The sequence below is a fragment of the Humulus lupulus genome, chromosome 8, assembly GCF_963169125.1.
Source record: "Humulus lupulus chromosome 8, drHumLupu1.1, whole genome shotgun sequence".
NCBI lineage: Eukaryota > Viridiplantae > Streptophyta > Magnoliopsida > Rosales > Cannabaceae > Humulus > Humulus lupulus.
The window spans coordinates 30151811-30174865 of NC_084800.1; the positions used below are offsets into that span (position 1 = coordinate 30151811).

Sequence of the window (23055 nt, forward strand, 5' to 3'; positions counted from 1 at the left end):
ACGGTTGTGTCAAAAATTAAAGAAAAAAATAAAATAAAAAAGCACACAGAATTTAGAAAAGCCCAAACAAGTCAAACCCTATCAAAAGCATCTGACCACTTCTGGTTTATAGCTAACGTACGTTCTATGTGCCAAGAGACACATATAAATGACAAACTCAGTATAAGAATCCCAAGCTGTGACGCATATTTCCACACTAAAAAAAAGCCTAAAATTCGAGTGTTTCTCTGTACTGTATTTATCTAACATTACTTAAAAAGATGCATTTTTCACCTTTTTAATTTTCCAAAACAGTGTAATTAAAGATTAAGAGCTAGAGAGAGACTCTTCTTAGTGAGCAATTATTGGTGGTTTTATAAATATTTTATCGTGGATTTTAATTGATTGGATATATTTTGCATTAATAGATGTAAGGATTACTTATTTAATTTATAAATTAATACATGTAGCAGCATTAAATTATAGTATATACTTTTTTTTATTGGTAATGTTTAGATAAGTCATCATCTCTTAAGTCCTTATCTTACTCTTACTGTGTGGACCAGCAATCTTCGCTTAATAACGTGCTCCTTTCACTTTATATCCCACGCGCATCGAAAACGCCGTGGACAACACTCTCTCTCACATTGTCGCCAAGACAACTCACCGTACCGTTAAATTCAAAAAATGACCGGTTGGGCAAATAATCAACACGTGTCCCCTAACTCAATATGATTGGATCTTCAGCATCTACCAACTTTGACAGTCACCGTCACCCTACCCTTTCCGTGACTAAAAAAAAACAGTTATTTCGAAATTAATTTTTAATTTATATATTTTTTTGTCCCGAAATTCAGTTTGCCCGTGCCTCTCTAATTTGTAATAATATAAGCTTTGAATGAAAAGCATAGTCTCTCAGTTATCTGTATTCACACTCCGAAGCCCCTTAGCTATGATTCCCTAATTGCCCTTAACTTTCGTCTTAATTTACTTAAAATGCCATCGCATCCCGATCCCTCTCTTCTACCGGCGGTGATAACTCCGCCGGCCGTTTCCACTCCCCACCACCACAACCACTACCACCGAGTCCTTGTGCCTGTTCTCGCAGGGACACTGACTGTGGCCGTTATCGGAATTTTTTTCCTCATTGTTTATATCTACCGGAAGCTCTCGTACAACCGGACTGCTCCTTTTGACCAGAACAATCAAACCAGCGGCGTTTCGAACCAGCACCAGAGGTTCTCCTATTCCCTTCTCCGGCGAGCCACTGGGTCGTTCTCGGCTTCAAACCTTCTGGGTCACGGCGGGTTCGGGTTGGTTTACAAGGCTACGCTTCCGTCAGGTCAGTCCTTGGCAGTGAAGCTCATGGACTCTCACGGCTCAATCCAAGGAGAGAGAGAGTTCCACAACGAACTGTCTTTGTCCTTGAACCTCTGCTCTCCTCATGTGATTTCTCTTCTGGGTTACTCCATGGACAGCCGTAGAAGAAAGCTCTTGTTGGTTTACGAGCTCATGCCTAACAGAAGCCTCCAGGAGGCGTTGTTTGATCGAAAGTGTGCGGAACTAATGAACTGGAAGAAAAGGTTCAGCATTATCCTTGACATTGCTCGAGGCCTCGATTACCTCCACCATTCCTGTAGTCCGCCTGTGATTCATGGGGACATTAAGCCCAGTAATGTTTTGCTTGATTCTGAGTTCAATGCTAAGATCGGGGATTTCGGTCTTGCAAGGTTGAAGACAGAGGATCAGGATCAGGGGAATCTTGTAGTGGAAGAGGAAGAGGAGGGGGAGGAAAACGTCACGGAGAAGAAGGAGAAGAGGAGAAATGAAGGAGTAGTTGTGGAGGTTGGGGAAGATAATGGGTCGATCTTAGAAGAGACAGAGAGTGTCAGCGTGAGTGTGCTAACTGGTGGGTTTGATCAAGAGGGTTTAAGTGTTATTGATCGGTCGCCGGAGAGTTGCATCGTTAGGATCTTAGAACCCGAGGCTTCGCCGGAGACTACGGTGGCGGAGTCGCCAGCAACGGTAGATAAAATTGGGTCCGTGTCGGAAGGCGGTTTCGACAGGTTGAGCATGGAGAGTGGGAGAGATTTGGTTGGGAACGGGAGGAGGAAAGGTGGTTCAGGGAGGGATTGGTGGTGGAAACAAGACAACAATGGGGCAGGGTCAGAGTCAGGGAGAGTGAAGGATTACGTTATGGAATGGATTGGGAATGAGATCAAAAAAGAGAAACCTAAAGCGGAATGGGCCGTCGCGTCTCCGAGCTCGGCAGAGAATCTGGAGTCGTCGCAAGCAGAGTCCGAACTAAAGAAGAAGAAGAAACGGAAGAAAAGATTGGAATGGTGGTCATCTCTGGACGAAGAGAGAATAGCTCAGAAGAAAGAGAAGAATCGAAAACCAAGGGAATGGTGGAAGGAGGAGTTTTGCGAAGAGCTCACTAAGAAGAAAAAGAAGAAGAAGAAGAACAGTATAGGAGGTGGAGAATCATGGTGGCAAAAAGACGAAGATGAGCTTCAAGAGAGAAAGAAGAGAAAGAGCAAGAGTAGCAGAGGGAGTATCGATTGGTGGTTAGATGGTATAAGCGGCGACCTGAGAAGTGGCCGGAGAAATAGCCAAGATTGGGCGAGTTCCGATATCCCAAAGAGTGGCGGCATTAGTAGTACTCCTTCGATGAGAGGAACCGTTTGTTATGTTGCCCCCGAGTACGGCGGAGGAGGGCAGCTATCAGAAAGGTGTGATGTTTATAGTTATGGGGTTTTGATTTTAGTATTGGTTTCGGGGAGGAGACCGCTACAAGTGACAGCGTCGCCGATGTCGGAGTTCGAAAGGGCTAATTTGACCTCATGGGCAAGGCAGCTTGCACGAAATGACAGGCTTTTGGATCTTGTTGACCCGTCCCTGCATTCATTGGATAAGGTAGAGGCATTGCTCTGCCTTACAATTGCCTTGCTTTGCCTCCAGAGGACGCCAAGCAAAAGACCCTCCATGAAAGAGATTGTAGGGATGCTGTCCGGTGAGGCGGAGCCACCTCATTTGCCCTTCGAGTTTTCGCCATCCCCGCCTTCCAATTTTCCGTTTAAGTCCCGGAAGAAGGCACGGTGAGTTTATATAATCTGATGCTCTTTTTTCTTTGTTTTTGGGTTTTACCATTTTGATTAACTGTAGAGAATGTACTGTTAGTAGGTGATTATCTAATTATCATGCTTATGTAGAAAGGAAAAGAAAAAAGAAAAAAGAAACGAAAAACATCATGATTTTTAAGGCCAAAAGTGTTGCATAGTTTTTCATGTACAAATCACTATACTTTGTTTCTTTGTTAAGAGATTTGCTGTCTGACCTGCAAAAAATCTATTTCAGTTTCCATATTTGTTTTGAGAATCATTTAGGCACACAATGCTGTAGTCCCTTTGCTCAGTTGTAAAATTGAAGAATCCAAGGATAAATGTCAAAAGTGAGATGTGAAGATTAGTCTTTTCTCTTTTGCTTTCAATATGGTGAGGTTAATCAACAAAACTTCCCTTTGGTGCTCTCTCTCTCTGGTACTCAAATGAACAAACTTTCTTTTGATGACTTTAGGACTGATAGGGCCAGAGGAAGATGAGTTTACTTTTCTGTTATCTGCTACCTTTACAAAGTAGGAAGATTTTTGGTGCCAAATTAGCATCAAATTCAGTGAAAAAAGGAACCAAATGTTGGTTCTTGGTCCCACGACCCATTCCTCTCTTTCACAAAGTGATTAGTTAGTACTTTGTTAAAAGAAAGAAAGCAAAAAAAAAAGTGACTTGTTAGTAAAGTAGGTGTAATGGAGCACATTAGGCCAATGGGAAAGCTTTGTAATTTGGTAAGATTGAAATGGATGAGAGTTTAGAGGAGAGTTAAGATTTTTTGGTCTAAAAAATAAAAAATTCTTTTTTTCTCCTCTCCCATTTATAACATCAAAATAAAATCTTTAGTGCTGTTCTAACTTTTCATGAAACGAAATTGAGTGAGTTGAATGAGGACAGATGCCAATTCATCTTATCACACCTGTAATCTTAAGAATAGTTTTTTTTTTTTAGTTTACCTGATATATTTGCTAATGCGGGCAATCTATATAAACACGCTACTCAGTTATCGTTCTCCACTGATAAACCTTTTTATTTTTATAAATACTTGTCACTATTGAACTCAAGATAATTCCATAGGCTGATGGCATCTCTTTATAAAGGAATATAATTTAAAATTTGGTGAAATATAGAACATATTCTCCATTTTTTTCGCCACATTTTCCAAATATTTTGTAGGAAAAGTCAACTAGTCTTCCAATTGGGGAGAAATTCATATGAGCAAAGAAAAAGGGTGTACTACTGCTGTACAACAAATAGGCGTATTTGCTCTTCAAATATGGATATTTGGTTTGTTTACTGTCAACCGTTTATGTTGAAAAACAACTGTAGCAAAATAAGTGATGTATTAATACGTATTTGCATCTTTCTCTGTGATGTGTCATGATTTATTTTGTGGCTTCACTTATATTCATTCATTGTATTAAATTATGATTGAATTGCATACGATCAGATTCAGATAGATGACATTTATGGTTGTTTTCATTGGTTTTTGTGACTTAAGATTTTGACATTTATGGAAAGGTGTATGTGGTGGTTAAACATGTTATTGAAGTATAAGGTAGAGTGTAGATTACATCGTTTGTTATTGATGGTTAATAGTGGCTGTTAGAAAGTCTATTGGGATCTAACCACTGGCCTTGACCCCAAATCCCAATACTAGGCTAACACTATTTTTCTTTCTTTGTGCATTTGTAATTGTCCCATTATGTTTCGATAGAAGTTATTGGACACTTGCTAAGTTAACCCATGTACTTGTATTGTTTTGTATATAGATAGATGCCTTTCATTGATTGATTGTTAGGTCAGAAGTCCACTAGGGTAGTTCAATTGGGTAAGAACTTCCTATGCTCAAAGAAGTGTTGAAAAAAAAAATCTCAATAATATGGCATAAGTGGTGGATGACCTTTCAGGCCAGCTAGTCTTCCGTCCTCCCTTCTCTTGGATGGTAAAAGTGATCTATCATCAAGCTCATATGAAATTATGAATGGGTTCTGAAAACCAAAACCTGAAAAGCTGACACAAAGGCTGTTCCACTTGACTTTGTTGGACTTGGATTCCCACCATAATGAATATCCTCATTGGGTTCGTTATATTTAGTCGTATAGATGTTAGACACACGTGCCTTAACTGGCTTTTCTAGCCAGCTAATACTCTACAATGATGTGAGAAACTGAAGGCTTAAGAGGTGACATTCATTAAGCACTGAGAACTAAAAAGCACAAAAAAATCAGACATGAAAACATATTAATTTCAATTGAATTGTCTGTTAGGTGGTTTGAATAGGAGTGAGTCAAACCATGAATCCAGGTCTCAATTCGTTCAAATGCATAGGGGCATTGGCTTCGTACGATGATCAACAACCAAAAACTTACAAAAGAAAAACAACAATCGAGCACAAATCGGTATTATTACACCGAGGACATTTCGTAGCCAATATGTCCTAAAATAATAATAATAAAAATAAAAATTTATGTTCAAAAGGTGTGGTGTCTTTCTTATTATCTTGTTTTACTTTAAGGGTTTTTAGCATAAGTGTCCCTTGAGTTTTACTTTGTTTAGTAATTCAGTCCCTAAAAAAAGTTTGGTAAAGAAATCCTTGAGTTCTGTAAACAGTGACAATTTAGTTTATTTTTTGAGATTTTTACATAAAATACTAATTTTCATTAAAAAATTAGGTTTTTAAGCTCAATTTTTTTTCTTTCAATTTTACGGTTTTCAAGAAATTTTTACGGTTTTGTCTTCTTTTTTTGGGTTGTTTTTATGTTTTTTTTTTCACGTTGTTTTTAGATTTTTTTAGGTTGATGTTTAGTTAGTCTACTGAGTTGTTTTCAAGTTATTGTTTAGTTATATTTCTTAAAAATCGTATTTTCATAATTATGAAATTTTGAAAATCTTCTTTTTGAAAACTTAAGAGTGTATTTTTTAAGAAAAAAAATAAGAACAGTAAAAAAGTAAAAAAAAAAATGTATTTGAGAAAAAATCATTTTTTCCAAACTTTTTGGTTTTTGAATGAACTTTTAAAAAAAAAAAATCTATCAAAATTATTTATAAAAAAAAATTAGAATTTTATTAAAAATTAACTAAAATGACTTAATTGCTATTGTTTTTAAAATTTAAAAACTTAATTGCCAAAAAAATATTTTCAGGGACTAAATTGACAGACAATGAAAAACTAGGATCATTTATGTTAGAAACCCTTATTTTAATGCATTACCTGCTACTAGTCCTGTGATAAATTTTCTTTTGGGTTTTCAGCGTATTTACCTTTAAAATACAAAAGTAGTAAAATTTACAATTCACTCCATACATAATAATGTGGGTTAGTATTTTTCCTTTTCTTTTTTGATGATTTTGAATAATAAAGTTAATTGCCGTTAATAACCATGTTAGTACTGTGTCAGTTACTATAGGTAATTTAGTGAGTTACAAATAATAACTTGGGACATATTTTTCACAAATACCAAGTTTTGTATTGTGTGTGAATTGACTACATTTTGAAAAATACCAAAACAAGTTTGTAGATTTTAAAGAGCAATGTATATATTTTTGTTTTTCGTTAAAGAAATCCGAATTACATATATAGTTCTCTTTTCTCTTTTATTGTAGAATCCCGAAGTCAACAATTGGGGCTCTTATCAAGATGGCCGAATTTTGAACCTTGCTAAAGAAACGTAGCTTTAGAAATTTGGGCTACGCACTATATCTGGGTTTTTTTTTTTAAAGGGGAGATATTCATTCAGCAACAAACGATTACAACGAAATAAGCAAGTCCGTCTGAAAGACTGAACGAGCAATAGAGGGCAATGCTTCATTTTACATGAAACTTTGTTATCCAAAGCAATCTTAACTAAATAGTGAGCAAAAATGTTAGCATCTGTACGCTCAAAACAGAAATCAAACAAACCAGAGTTACTACTTAAAGACAAATATCACTACTGCCCCTATCTTTCTTCTTCAGCAGCTGGGGCTTTGGGCATGTGTTAATTTTCAAATCGAGTTTTAAACAATTTCTTTTTTGCTGAAATTTTAAACGTTGATAATTGCATTAAACAATAAGGGGACCACTGACGGTCGTTACAAAGAACATTTGGAGGAATAAAGTCAACATCAAATGCTCCAAATGACTTAGTCATCACGGCCCATTTAGCACAGTTATGAGCCATAAAATTAAGACGTTTAGACACAAAATTAAAACAACAACAATCAACTTTCCCATAAAAGGGCTTCAAAGACAGGGATTAAACTACTTAGTTCCCAAGACCTTGAGGTACCATTGAGCACATTAATGACGCTGAGGGCATCTCCTTCAAGGATGATATAATCCGCTCCTTTAGTAATTGAAGACTTAAGGGCAAGCATAGTGTAACAAGCCGACCTTGAGGGCATGTTACAAGCTAGGTTGGGGCTTGGCCAGAGGCGCATGCGAGGGTGCAAGCTGGTGAGCATGCTGATGCATAATTTGTACGACAATGTTATTTTTCGTAAATATCTTCAATATTTCCTAAAAATGGACGAGACCTGGTAGTTCCCATAATGAAAAATTATTTGGATTGTGACGGGAGTTATTCGGATAGTATCGAATGAGGCATGACGAGAGGTGTTGGCACTTCAGCTTGGTGGTTGCTCTTGGCCACACATGTTACCTTAGCTTGCGAATGTCTGGGTGAGCATCAGTGTTGTGATTTGCCTTGGCATAGTGAGAACATAAGGAAAATGTGAGTATCTTGCCTAGAAGGCCTTGATGCATGGATGCACTAACAAATGCTTGAGAGCATGACTCGGTAAGAATTGTTCGAGAAAAGGAAGTGTGCAGAGGCACACACTCGCGCGAAAAATGTGCCCATTGTTACTCGAATGGTTAGAATGCTGACCTTGGCTCAGAGGAGTCAAGGTGGCGCGCGGGCATTTTCGCTGTCAAAATGTTAGTCTGTGACACTTGGTATTAGAGATAGGTTCATCTCAAGTTGGGGTAAACCTGGTTAGTCCATCCTAAAGGGGATGTAGGCGTGCAGAAGAATTAGAAAGGTCCAAACGTTCGAGCGGATGTCGATAAGCCATTTAGTCACCTAGAAAGGATCAGTAGGCTGATACGGGATGAGACTTGGTTGCTCTTCTTCATGGAAATACTAGACATCCTAGAGAGGAGACAAGTTCTGATTGTTGCGAACCAAAAGTTCAGTGATGCTAGAAAGACAACAACCATGTGTAATTGTGGAGGGACGCTACAGAGGAGTTGGAACTCGTTGATGCTAGATAAGGTTTGATCGAGAGGTCACGCCTATATGCTTGGTGCACTATCTCGGGTTTTCTTCAGTGACATTGTCAGCCGCAAGAAGCACTTTTGATGAAAAGGAAACTCGGGGGCAAGAATGTGGAAGTATGACAGTGGCCGTCAAATACTTATTAGTCATGACAATGGTCGAGAGTGGACAACTTTGATGAATCAAATAGAGATGGATATAGAATGCTTCAGTTGCTACTTATGTACCAAAGGGTGTCACAGGGAGACCAAGGTGGCAGTGGGCGCAGTTATCAGAGGACAATCATACTTGGAGGTGTTTGCATGTTATCTTGTTTTAATTAAGAAGGGAGGCGCCGAGACAATTGAGTTGGACGTGTTGGCTTACAGAGACGTTAGATGGTGTGAGCAACACTAAAGCATTGAAGGAGATGCTGAGTTGTAGAATGTTAACATCAAAGGCCAGCATGACCAAAGAGACCGCGTGCAGAGGTCAGAGTGGTATTGGAGTTTGCATGTGGCCAGAGGACTACGTAGAGAGGAACTTAGTGCTTCTGGAAGCCCGGAAGGGCGAGATGCTAGTATGATGGATCAAATGGGTGGTTATGTGGACAATGCGCGCATATGGGAATAGACAGTGGTGCTACATGAAGTAGTTGACTTGAGAGTCACATCCTGCCGGGTGCACTTCTAGATTTGTTGTGTGCATGAGGAGTTGGGGTGGTCAGACGTTCTTGCGTGTGGGCAAGTTGTAGAGGACGCCGACAATTGAAGTGGGGAGAGACCTTCATGGATCAAACATCCAAATAACCAGCCAATGTTCCATTACAAAAGCATCGAGATGAGTTATCGTTGAGATCAACTGTTGTTCCAAATGTAAAGTCAAGACTCAGAGCCATGGACAGAGCCAAGTTACCTAGGGTGAAAGTCAGCAATCAGAGACTAAGGTAACATTAGTGCAACGTTGGCCTAGAGTGAAAGTCAGTCAGAATCAGGTACTAAGGCAACCTAGAGATGTCGTGGGGCAGAAAGTCAGAATGACCAAGGCATTAGATCAAAACCATCATCAACATAATGATTAGGAGAACGGGTAGCTCGCGAGTTGTGCCTTAAGGAAAGGTACGCCTCTAAGGAAGTTATTTGCAAGTTGAAGTGGGGGAGCCCACTAATTCATGTGTTTGAATAGTTAGGGAACTTGTTCGGTTTGGTGTGTGAATCTAGGAGGAAACACAACAACGGATGGGTTCTATAGTGCGAAGGCATGCATGACTGATGTGATTAGGTCGGGTGGCAAAGTGAAGTCGCAGATAGACAATATGCATGGGCGTAGGCTGAGACCAAGATTGAGCAGGTTTTGCAGCATGTTATGGGACACGTTTCATGTTTTATGGGGACACTTGTATGGGAACACAAGTCGAATAATTCAGAGAACACTTGCCGATGAGAGCGGATTGGGGATGACTTCAAACCTCAAGAGTGAGGTAGTGTGTAGCCAAGTTGGTCAAGATTCAGTAAGTTGTTTAGAGGGACGCAATGTTGATTCAGGGACAAAACTTGGAGCACAATGTTAGAGAGCTAGCATTAACAAGAGCCAAATCTTTACTGCATGGTTTCGAATGATGAACAGATCAACGGCCACAACATTGTTGGAGCTTGGGAAAAGAAGTTCGAAAGAGCAATTGTACTTACTGTCGTAAGCGGTCGTTTGCATCAAGCCGTAGAGATGTAGCAGTGTCGGAGGACCAAAAGTCAAAGAGACTACTTCGTGAAGTTTGTGTGCAAGTATGCACTAGATGTTGCATAGAGGCTACAATTGGCACGAGTGTTGTGTCCGGAAATGGACGCATTAGAAATGCCTAGAGGTGACTTATCTAAGAAGAACATGTCTTCAGTTGAAGTGTGTTTCGTAGGTGCCGTTAGGAACAGTTGGTTTGCGAACCTCACCCTGCAAGGGTGCACCTTATTGTAACGCCCTGGTTACCCCAGAACAGTTACGGTGAACCGGAAATTTGACTCGCTACCTGATTCATTTGGTTAAAAATGTGCTTCTAAGTGTTATTAACAGACTAAGGTGGAAAACCAATAAAAAGGAAAGGGTATATTTTATTCAGTACATAAAACTATTCATGGGCCCATCAAAACATTTACAAGTTATTTACAACTCTAAATGGTCACTACTGTTTCAAATTTACAAACCTGCAGACCTAAGCAGCAAAAATAGGATAATCCCCCTAGTTCCTCTGAGAACTCCTTGGCCGTGGTGGTCAAGCGACCGCATATGTACACAACACCACCTAAGCTCTCCACTCAAGGCTGGGTGAACTTTTCTTTCCCTTTACCTGCACCACATAGCACCCATGAGCCAAGGCCCAACAGTAAAATACAATATAGCATGATATAATATCAACAATGATCATAATAACCATTCAGGACTTTCAGTCCAAAACAGATGAGTGACAGTCGCAAAATTCACTAAGCTGGGTTCAATTCCCAATAGCCATGTGACGATAGGGTCACCGGGGCTTTAGAGATAAGTGATCCTTTCACTAGCTTAAACAAGTTAGGTGCACGATGACTAGTCATCAACATAACCTACCTCATGACCATAGAGTCAAAACCATAGAATATCGTTCCCTAGCCATGTGACAAGCAGTCACCTAGGCCTTAGGCCCTGGCTCTGAGTAACTAGTCCTAGACTAGCCAAGCGCTTATAAGATTCATTGACCTTAGGGTCGGTCCAGCGTTAATGCCTTAGAGTCATTCAACACTGATATCGATTAGATCTAATCTTCATTCGGCCCTGCGTTCAGGACGCTTATGCCGTTTCTGACTCTTAGGTTAGTGATACGCGACCAGTGCCGTCCCTGACTAATCAGTGCCATACACAAGTAAACAACATCTGCTAGCATTCAATATGCAATCAATGTTCACATTTATCAACCAACATGCCTCAACAACAATCATGCATGTCATATACACAGGGTGTTGTTTTTCTTACCTCTGATTCGAGCGAGAATGAATATAAGAACGACCCTTGAGAACGATCTGACTTTTAGTCCTTTAGCGGTCACCTAGCCATAACCAAATATGGGACACCATCAATAAAATGATTAACAAAGGCTCCCAAACCAAGATATAGCCTTCGGGACATCAATCCTCACTAATCCGAGTAGTAGGAACGATCCCAAGGCCTAAAACCAAGTTCTCGAGGTCAAAACACTCAAACGGGCTCAAACCTGCCCAAGGGCGGTGGCCCTAACACCTTGAGCCGCGACCCCTAGCCACTCCAGGAGCAAGGGCCGCGGCACCCTACACCTAGGGCCGCGGCGCCCAGCAAGGCAAAATCGCTCCACCAGCTTCTTCGAGCTAGGGCCGCGGCGCCCAAGAACAGGGTCGCGGCCCCCAACCCAGAACCATCCCCAAACTCGGTTTCCATCATCCTAAACCCTCCAAAAACATACCTAAACAAATCAAAGTTTCCAAGCTTCCCAATGATCCAAAACCAACAAATCCCAAGGCTCAAACGAACCAAAAACTCAACGATTCACAAAATCCAATCTGAAGCTTAGAAACTCTAAAAACTCAAAACTTAGATTACCTTTGATTGGGTTGTTTCTCGTCAAATCCTTCGGTCAAGAAGCTTCTAATCTTTCCTAGGATCGTTATGCATCGATCCTCGCTTGAGTCCGACTCCTAGAACTCGAGATTTCTTCGAAAATGCTTCGAACGGTAAAACGAACTAATGGGAAGAGAACGAGAGGTTTTCTAACGTACGATTCTATCTGACAAGCTACTTCAAGCTTAAGTAACCTCAAATAAAACCTAGTGCTCGGGGTCCCGAAAACACCCCCGGGGACACTATAGTTAAAACTTCCAGAATTTCCTTCTGATCTCAATAATTCCCAATTTATCATCAAATAACATTCTCATTACTCAATATCCCAATAAAAGACCCACATTATGACAAACCCGCTAATTTGAAATATAAGACCGTCTCATGCCAAATAGCTCGAATATATCTCCATAATAATGAGATCTCATTCACAAATCACAACATGCACCCAAATACACAAATATGCCCTCAACGGGCCAAATTACCAAAATATCATAATAATCAAATGTGGACCCACATGCATGCATATAACATCATATTATAATATAAATCACATAAACATGTATATTATCATTTAATGACATAATTAAACAGTTATGGTCCTCTTGGCCTACTAATCCAACCATTAAACTGCATTAGGGATTTCCGGGGCATTACACTTATATTGTCCTTGTCAATAGGTGTATGCAGTGGAAGATTGGCAGTGAAGCTACAATCAGAGAATGTGTTTGCTTCGGGGTCAGTGTTGCAAAGGCTACATGGTCAACTCGAGGGACGTTGTTCATTGGATGAATATGGATAGTGACAATGGCACAGGGTCTTTGATCGAGTCAAAGAGTGGACATTAGAGATTGTCACCAAGTGGATGATTCTATAGTGGTAGAGGGACAAGTGCAGACTTAAGATTCAGAAGAAGCATGGAGTGAGCTTAGGAGTCGAGGTAAGACGTGGATTGGCTAGCGGTTGTCGATGAAGGCATCGACAATTGAAGTAGGGGAGAGTGTAACATTCCAGCCTTGAGGGCATGTTACAAGCTAGGTTGATGCTCGGTTAGATGCGCACGCGAATGTGCAAGCTGGTGAGCATGTTGATGCCTAGTTTGTACGACAATGACATTTTCGTAAATATTTTCATTATTGTCTGAAAATGGACGGGACTTGGTAGTTCCCATATAGAAGGGTCAATGAACGCAATGGTTCAATCAGATCTGGGAGATTCAAAGAATTGGCAAGCTAAGAGCCAAATATGTCTCCCAAGGAAAAATCACATATGTTCCTATTAGAAGGCTAAAAGCTCATAATACTTTTTGTAGGGGGAGCACCTAGTGTCAGCTCCCCACCACTCTTGGCGCAGGTGTGTCAAGTGAGGTACTTCTAGTTAGGAGGGTTAGTAGGGCAGGCATATGAGGACCACGAGGGGACTCATATGTCTCCATGAGTAGTACTCATGGACATTAACAGGTTGTCCCAGTAGTCCTAGTAGTTCGTTGAAGCGTGTTGCCAGAGGTTTATGGGTACGATTCCCTTGGCTTGCCAATATGCCGCTTGCATGGAACATGGCCCAAACCTTCGAGAGACGTCGTAGTGCGCTATGGTCACAAGTCTTGACACGAGATGGCACAGGAAGTCATTTGTGAGACTTGCTAGCATACAAGCATTGGAGGGTGCACAATGCTTGAGAGGGACAAAGGTCCAGTGTGTGCTACCAGTCTAGCAGCTAGTCTTGAGGGTCTGCCAACATGAGTAAAGACATGGTGCCTTGAGGATTGGACCATCGATGTATGGGAGTCCTTGGACCGTGACGGGAGCTATTCAAATAGTATCAAATGTGACATGACAAGAGATGCTGGCACGTCAGCTTGGTGATGACTCTTGGCTACACATGCTACTTTGGCTTGCAAATGTTTAGGTGAGCATCAATGTTGGGATTTGTCTTGCCATAGTGAGAACCTATGGACAGTGTGAGTATCTTGGCTAGATAGCCTTGATGCACGGATGCACTCATAGATGCTTTTGAGCGTGACTCTTTGAGAGTTGTTCGAGAGACGGAAGTGTGCAGAGGCACACGGTCGCGCAAAAAATTTACTCAATGTTACCCAAATGGTTGGAAGGCTGGCCTTGGCTCAGAGGAGGCATAGTGCAACACAAGCATTTTTGCTGTCAAAATGTGAGCCCGTGACACATAGCAACCATGCCCTCTCCCATCATAATGGAGGATGGGTTGCACTCGTGTGTTTCAACCCAAAGAATTTTCTCATCCTCATTTCTAGCTACTGCACATATGCACCATCACTACGGCCTCACGGAAAGGTCAAAATTGACTTTGGTCCAACCCCGGAGAGGAGGTTCCCAAGCTAAAGGCAGCTCACTGATGATGGGGATGAGCTCTTTCCTAAACTCTTCAAAGGACTCAACAATTCACCAATTCCACAGCATTTGGAGTGGTGTTCTCATTAATGAACTTGTTCCTGCACCACCAAATGTTATCTAGAACTACTTTTGCAAATAGTAGTAAGGGTTTGGAGTCCATACCCGAACGGCATGACATGTTGAAGTAGCTGAACACTGCCGCAATACTGTTGCAAAATATCTGAATGTACTGACTCATGTGATTATTACTAAAACTTATACGGATTAAATGAACCGAATTTAATACATCAGTTAATATACCTACTTTAAAACAAATTTGGTGTGAAGTGTACAAAATATGTTTATTATGATTAATGTATTATAAAGACTTTTTAAAAGTTTCTTTTGAAATGTTATGAAACACGTGACCCATTTAATTTTGATGGTCAAATGTTCTCGAGAATATTCAGAAATCATACCTCTGAAATAATTTGTTTGTCACTTGTTAGCTCACTTTAACGTTTGAAAAACTTAATTTTAGTACAAAGCTAACATATTATTGTTATTATCTGTCGGTGCCATTTGATGAAAACATGAAAATGTAAATATAAAATAAAAAATACTGCCAGCATTCCTGCGATTATATTAATCTACTTATATAGTATAATACTTGTTTAAAGTAACATTACAATCTTCATAGACTCATATAAATTATCTAAAATTTAAATATTATTATTTATATATTCTTTTGTGGCAATATTATTATTTATTATTGAATTCACATCTTACATCTTACATAATAAATAAAAATAAAAATCTCAAATAGAATTGAAAATATATATTTATCATTTTTTTTTGTATTACATAGAAAACAAACACTTCTTAGTAAATTTAGTTTCTATGATTGCACCAACCTCAGCAATCATAAATTTAAGTGGTGACCTAAATCTACATTTATTATTATATAGGGATATTTGCGGTGAAAGTAATGAAGTTATTACGTTTTTTGCACTTAAGTATCCAAATTATTTTTTTGGCAGCAAAAGTACATTCTGTCTATATTTTGGTGCAGTTTGATACAATCGTAAATTCTCACTCTTAAGTTCGATTGTGACACAACCGAAAATACCTAATTAAATGGATACTTGCGGTGAAAGTACCCAATTAAATAAATATTTGCAGCAAGAGTACCAAATTAAATGAATTTTTGCGGCAAAAGTACCAAATTAAAGGGATATTTGCGATGAAAGTACATAATTCAAGATATGTTTGCGGCAATGTTAGGTTCATTTTAGGTTTGTTTTAGAGATTGTTTTATGTTATGTTTTTAGGATTGTTTAGCACAGATTTATGCTTGTTTTCTTCTTGTTTCAGGTTTTAATGGTCAAATACATAATATTGAATAAAACGAGAAGAAACATGTTAAATATGATAAATAAGATAGATTTCGTGTTGATTATAGAGTTTCAAGACATTATGTGTGGAAAATACTACATTGAAGATGCTCAATATACGTCGTTTATGCTCTATAACGTAAGTCTGATACTTCAAGCCGCATTTTGACCATGATTTATTCATTTTCTGGAAACACTTATAGAAAGAGAAGTTGTAGATATTTCTCTTCGTTTTCCATAGCTTTTTGAATTATTCAATTCAAAGTTATATTGAAGGAGTTATGATCAAAATACAATGAGTTGACGCTGCAGGCTGTTTGAAATGAATTTCCGTTCTATTATGGAAGTAGCACCCCAGCGCTACAAAGATAGCGCCCCAGCGCTAGTGAACAAAATTTTAGGCGTTTTGGCTCTGACTTTAGCGCTACAGCGCTCCAGACACAGCGCTACAACGCTGTATATGCGTTTTTCAGATTTTAAACCACTTTTTGAAGGGCAAAATGGTCTATTCACTTGGGAACATTGGAGGGCTATTTAAGAACATTTTTATGTGATTTTGAGAAGGGTCTTAGTTTTTAAAAACCCTAGATTAGAAGAGGCTGCTGTAATTAGTTTTCTGTTTTCATGTGAATTCTTTAAGTTAATTTTATGAACAATTATTTGCAGTTTATTTCCATCATGTTATTTATGAACTAATTTCTTTTATCTAGGAATTAATATAGTCACTGAGATTTCTATTTAATTTTATTATGATTTTCTATAGATACTTCTTTTCTATTCTAATCTATATGATGTTTGTTTAATGCTAGTAAATACTTGATCACTATTTACTTGATTTAATGGTTTTGATTCAAAATCGAAAGATGAGAATTGAATATGCTATCATTGTATAAACATAGGTTGCATATTTGACGAAAGTATCTGTATGACTTGTGTAGTAATTAGATTTCCATGTTTAATGTCTTTTATCTGTTCAAGTTTATCACAGAAATGTAGAAAGCCTGAATATAGATTGAGATCTTATATATTGAAAAAGAATATAAATCGATTATATTCACATACTATTATAATAGAAAGAAAAGATTTAGAATTGATTATTAAAATTAATAAAATGAACAGTTGATTAAATTAATTCTTAGGCTTTTTATTATTAATTTTTAATTAGTTTATTCATTATTTTGTTTCCAGTTCTTTAATTTTTGTTCATAGTTTATAGTATTCATTTTACTTTTAATTATTCAATCAAATTTTAATTCACCAAATAGAATTTGAAAATCAATTAGTAGTATTTGGAAATCAGTCCTCGTGGGATCAACACTCTATTTATCATATATTACTTTATTCGACCACGTATACTTGCATGTACAGATTTTACAGATCACGCAAAAGTGCTCAAGTTATAAATAAATTTCACGATGTAGGCGGACTTAATGGCAAAATAAACAGATGCACTGAAGTGCACAAAAACATGCAAAAATAAACAAATGCACTACACTGCACAAAAACATGAACAGAATGTACTTTCGCTGCAAAAAAATAACTTGATACTGAAGTGTTACAAACATAATAATTTAAGTATTTTCGCCACAAATATCCATTATAAATATCAAACTAAATTTAGAGTACCTTATTTGTCCCGTTAACATCATTAAATAAGCTCATCACATGTCCATTGGCATTTTTTTATTGAGCGTTGTCTAAAAAAATAAGCTCATAACATATTATTTACGCAATCGATGCATCCAACAAGTGTTTCACATTTGGTCTTTAATAATTCATTCTCGAGCTATAGGGCATACTCTCTAAATCGCCCTAATTATTTTTTTTCATTAGTCAAATTATAATATAGAAAATCACAAAATGAAATAATCTCCCATTTATTATTCAAGCTTGAATGGTAATTTCGGCGGACTTTTATTGGCTAGCTAGAAAAAAAAACTAATTATAGTAAGTCTAAGGAATGGTTTTTTATTTAAACGAAAAAAATAGGGAATTTATTTTATTCAATAAAATCAAAAGATATATTATTTCCCCTATTTAAGGGTAAGTAGTAAAAGTGGGGAAACATATAGCAAAATCAGTCACGTTTTCATCAAACCATTACCAAACCATGGTGTACAAAACTTAAACACATTGAGTAGCTCTGTAAGTGCCAAATTAAAAATCATAATTATAATATTCGTACCCATGAATTAGAAACACAAAATTTGTATTTCTAAGATAATGTTTATGAAATTAGTACGTTGTGTTCTAGATTTGCATGACAAAACAAAAGCAAAAACAGTGTTTCTGGTTCTCTTTCTCTTTAGGAGTTGTCCATTTTGTGTTCACCAATCTTTGATCTAAATTTCAAGCCAAAATAAAAAAGCATAGACAGGGAAATGCACAAGGTATATAAATAATTTTTTATTTAATTAATTAAAAATTTGACAATTAAACATAAAATAATATTTGGTAACTTTATTTTTATCTATTATTTTTTTAAATTTTAAACAAAATTTATTAAATTTTCAAAATAGAAAATTTTCACTTTTAAATTTTTTTTAAACCGTTTTTCGATTTTTATTTTTTTTCTTCCATTTATTAAATTGGTTTTATATTGTTAAACAAAAAATAAAAATTATCAAACACATTTATTATTTTTTGTTTTTAAAAACAAAAACCAAAAACAAAAATAGTTATCAAACATATTTTTATTTTTTTATTTTAAAAACAAAAAATAAAAATAATTATCAAACATATTCTCATTTTTTAACAAGAAAAAAGCAAAAATAAAAATAATATTAAATTCAAAAACAAAAAGTTTACCGCAGACAGCGTTTATAAGTCGTTTTCATTTTTAACTATTTAGTCAAATATTTTCAACCCAATACTCAAAATCATGTCGTCAAAAGGCCACTTCTTCATTAGAATTATTATTTTAAGTATTCAACAGAATACAACGTTCACAATGGCTACCACCAATAACCAAAAAGATACCCTTAAAAAAATAAAATTAAAATAATTATAACCAAAATGTTTGCTTAAAATTTTTATTTTTAAAACAATTTTTGAAAAGAAAATTACAAGAAACACATAATTACAAAATTATTTATTATTATTTTCAAAATATTTTTAATTTTTTTCACCAATTATATTTTTAATTATTATTATCTCAGATCACTTTTTCTTTTCTTATTTTTTTCTTTCACTATTTTCTTATTTACTTTCTTTCTTATCAATTTTCCTCATTATTTTTTATTTCATCACTTTCTCTCTTTTTAATTTTTTACTCATCACTTTCTCTTTCATTTTTGGTCATACCAATTTCTCTCTTCTCAATTTTTCTTTCATCAGTTTTTCTTTCCTCAAATTTTTTCTATATTACAAATTTTTAAAATATTTTTTTCTTTGTAAATATATTTATTAATTATGCATTTAAGATTATTTATAAAAAAAATACTAAAAAAATTATTTTTAGAAAACATTAACCAAACACTTCTTGATTTTTGCAAATTACAAAAAATATTTTCAATTCTCATTTCAAAAAACACAACTTTGAAAACAAAAAGATAAGTGTTATATGGTCAACCTCCTATTTCAACCTCTTAGTCAACCTCCACCTGAAAAAAACATAGTATTTTTTTTCTAATTTTTTTTCATAGTGGTGTTCGTTGTAGTTAAAATATCATTCCTGTAAATTATTCGAAAAATTATGAATAGTTTACACTACCGAAAACAAAATTCTTGATATTTCAATTTATCACATGTTCGAAAAAATACAAACATATTTTCGACACCGTAAAGTATTCAAATTTTTTTGAAAATTTACAGGAAATATATTATAACTACAACGAGCACCGTCGTAAAAAAATATTCCACATGTGTTTTGAAAAGTAAAGATTAACTAAGAAGTTAAAATAGGAAGTTGTTGTTAGCATTACTCACCAAAAAATAATGTGCAATATGCCCTAAGTTTTTGTCATAAATAATTAATAATAACTGTCCAAAATTCTTACTGATTTTTTATCCTCATTAATGCTTTATATTAAATAACATTTAATAAAGTTTATTCCGTTATTATTGAAAAACATAATATATTATTTTTGATATAATAAATCACATTTTAAATGTATATAATTAGTAAAAGAATGTTAATAAAAGTTTTGAATGCATGTATCTTATGAACCCCGTTGTATATAATTAGTTTAATAAAATGCATAAATTTTGAATTAATTGTCTCGATTTCTTTTATTCATATTTCTCACGAAGATATAAGTATATTATTTTTGGAATCTCAATAGTATTAATATACTTTTCGCATTATTTTACGTGCCATATAACATTTATAAATATAGTTCTACATGTGATCACGTAAAAACCTACTTCTCCCCAGTTATTTTTTTTCCCTTATAATTACTAAAGAGTAAAGTAATATTATCCACTATCTTCGCCAAAATGAATGGAGGACTAATATTTTACATTAAATCACAATAGTCAAAATGTCGAGTAAATTATATAATATATACAAAAAATAATTGAAAATGAAAGACCACAAAAAGTTGTCATGTAGTGTGTTGTCTAATCATAATTCACAAATTAAGATCTTACTAATACCAGTTTGACTTTACTATCATTATATCCATAAAAATTAACTAATTAATTCATAATAAAACCATAATTCATAATTTTTTCTCTTTAATTAATTTCAAATACACATTCTTTTTTAAAAAAACATATTAAAAAAATATCTGCCACGAAAATATTAAGTTAGCAAAAAATATTACATTTAAATACTTATGTTTTTTTCACTATAAAAATACTCATGTTCAACTTTTAATTACAATATTTGTATCTATAGTTAATTTTGTTGTTAGATGTTCACGGTAAATACTCAAATTATTTTAAGGGATATTATATTTCCACCTCAAAATTTAATTAATACATTTTATTTTTATTAAAAATTAATATACAATATATATTTTTATATATTTATGTTCACATTTTTTTAATTTTTTTTCTTTTTTATATTAACATAATATATATAAATAATGTATATTTTAATAAAATAAAATTTAAACCAAAAAAATATAAAAATTTGGTAAAAAAAATATTATAAAAATAAGATAAAATAAATTTTTTGAAATTAACAAAAAAAAAGAATATAAAAAATGTCAAAAAAAATTGATAATAAATGTTAAAAATGATTTTAAAATTAATTTTTTTTAATTAGACTATATATTTTGTTCGGTGAAAATATAATGCGGCTTGTTTTAATTACTTTAGCTGCAAATATTAAAAAAAAATATCGTCCACTTGCTATTTATAGACACAACGCAAGTCTGTCTCTCACACAAACAAAACCATATCGGTCTAGAGATATATCGTAACAGATAACAATGGCGGACTCCATGGACCCTTTCGAGTTCCTCAAAATCGTCCCCAATCCAGACGGCTCCCTTACTCGCAAAATCCCCTTCCCCAACGTCCCTGCAACTGAGTCAGACGAGTCAGCCGTGATCTCCAGGGATTTCCCTGTCAACTCTGCCACCGGAACCTTCCTCCGCGCTTTCAAGCCCCACCCTCTCCCGACGTGTCCCAAGCTTCCCGTCCTCGTCTACTTTCACGGCGGTGGTTTCATCGTCTTCAGCGCTACCTCCCTCCCTTTCCACGAATCCTGCTCTCGCTTCGCGGTCCGTCTCCGCGCTCTCGTCCTATCACTCGAGTACCGCCTCGCCCCCGAACACCGCCTCCCCGCCGCCTACGACGACGCCGTCGAAGCTTTCCGTTGGATAGCCGCCGTAGCCGGCGGCGTATCAGCAGAGCCGTGGCTCAGCGAGTGTGCCGACTTCACCAAGTGTTATGTGATGGGGGGTAGCGCTGGGGGAAATATGGTCTACCACGCGGGTCTACGTGCGCTCGATCTTGATCTCTCACCTATGGTGATCCGAGGGCTGGTGTTCAGCCAACCTTACTTCGGTGGGGTCCAGAGAACGGAGTCAGAGTTGCGTATGGTCAACGATCATATAGTCCCTTTACCAGCCAACGACTTGATGTGGAGCTTGGCTTTGCCCGAGGGCGCTGACCGTGATCATGAGTATTGCAATATGACGGTGGTCAATGGTGGCCGTGGAGATGAGAGGATCCAACGGCTGCCGAGGTGTCTGGTCACCGGGCATAGAGGGGACCCACTCATTGATCGGCAGGAGGAGTTTGTGGAGTTACTCAAAAGTCGAGGGGTCCATGTGGAGGCCCACTTCGATGACGGTGGGTTTCACGCCGTTGAGCTTTTTGAACCCGCCAAAGCTGAGGCCTCGATCGACATCGTTGAACGTTTCATTCGTTGTGATGATGAGATGTTGTACCCAATTAAATCAAGTTTTTAGTAATGTAGTCAGCCTTAATTATCTATCAAAAATTCAAATGAGCACAAGTTGTTTTATGATTTTTGGACATGTGATTGAAGAAAAGTAAAACGAACAAAAAATTATTAATGTAATGCAAGTTTATAATGGATCATGTCATGAGATAGGATTCACATATTCGAGTCAATAATAATCTATTAAATAAGAATATTAATTTTTTTAATTTAGATGGAATGTTAGTTGGGTGTATAAGATTTGCAAACTTCTATCTACAACGAAGCCATAAAGATGCATTAAAGAAATATATATGTATATGTTAAGTTAGTAAAGTATGTAAAAATGTACTGTTTGGTTCACTTTCGTTTGATAAAAATGAAATGTGGGCCAATTTTTTTTTCTTCTAGAATTCACTTGTTACGATCCCGTCGTCATCGTGGATCACTAGGAGGCGACCGAGTTGTACTTGTAACTAATTTCTCATTCTAATTAATATATATCATCACGCCACACTTTTGAGCCGCTGACCTAAGCAGGTAACCTATTAATTGGAGTACTATTCTCATAGTGCTATTTCATATGAGTTATAAATTGTTAATATGATATCTTTTTTCTTCTTCCAATAAACTTGGTTTTAGGGAAATATTTTCTGAAAACTTCTCAATTTGGTGTCGTATAATTATCATTTTTATATAAGAGCACTCAAAATGAATGTGCTAAACTAGTTAAATTTCTAAAATATATAGAAAAATGATAAAAATGAGTTTACAATGAGTAAGTTAAATTTAAGTTATTTTACACATTTTTTAGGAATAGTATTATTCTACTTGTAGAGACACTATCCATTAAGTTAAAATTATTTTATTATTTTTTCTTTCTTTCTATTTCTATATTAATTATATATTTTTTTCTTTTTTATTTTAGTATTTTAATGAATAAAAAATAATATTTAAACAATGTAAATAAAATATAGAGAAGAAATAAAAAAATTGATGTATGGTGTAATGTAAATGTTTGATTAATAATAGAAAAAG

General features: G+C 36.1%; 2 protein-coding genes across 2 annotated transcripts; both read left to right on the plus strand.

Moving 5' to 3' along the window:
• The first annotated feature begins 855 nt into the window (after positions 1–855).
• Positions 856–3297, plus strand: LOC133796609 (receptor-like serine/threonine-protein kinase At2g45590). Its single transcript, XM_062234191.1, has one exon. The coding sequence runs from the start codon at positions 976–978 to the stop codon at positions 3079–3081; it is 2106 nt and encodes a 701-aa protein (XP_062090175.1). The 5' UTR covers positions 856–975; the 3' UTR covers positions 3082–3297.
• A 17702-nt stretch (positions 3298–20999) lies between these two features.
• Positions 21000–22245, plus strand: LOC133796610 (probable carboxylesterase 8). The gene has a single exon (XM_062234192.1). The coding sequence runs from the start codon at positions 21059–21061 to the stop codon at positions 22043–22045; it is 987 nt and encodes a 328-aa protein (XP_062090176.1). The 5' UTR covers positions 21000–21058; the 3' UTR covers positions 22046–22245.
• The last annotated feature ends 810 nt before the right edge of the window (positions 22246–23055 follow it).

What these genes read in the sequence shown, in the direction of transcription:
- LOC133796609 (XM_062234191.1), top strand. Translation starts at nt 976, where the DNA reads ATGCCATCGCATCCCGATCCCTCTCTTCTACCGGCGGTGATAACTCCG.
- LOC133796610 (XM_062234192.1), top strand. Translation starts at nt 21,059, where the DNA reads ATGGCGGACTCCATGGACCCTTTCGAGTTCCTCAAAATCGTCCCCAAT.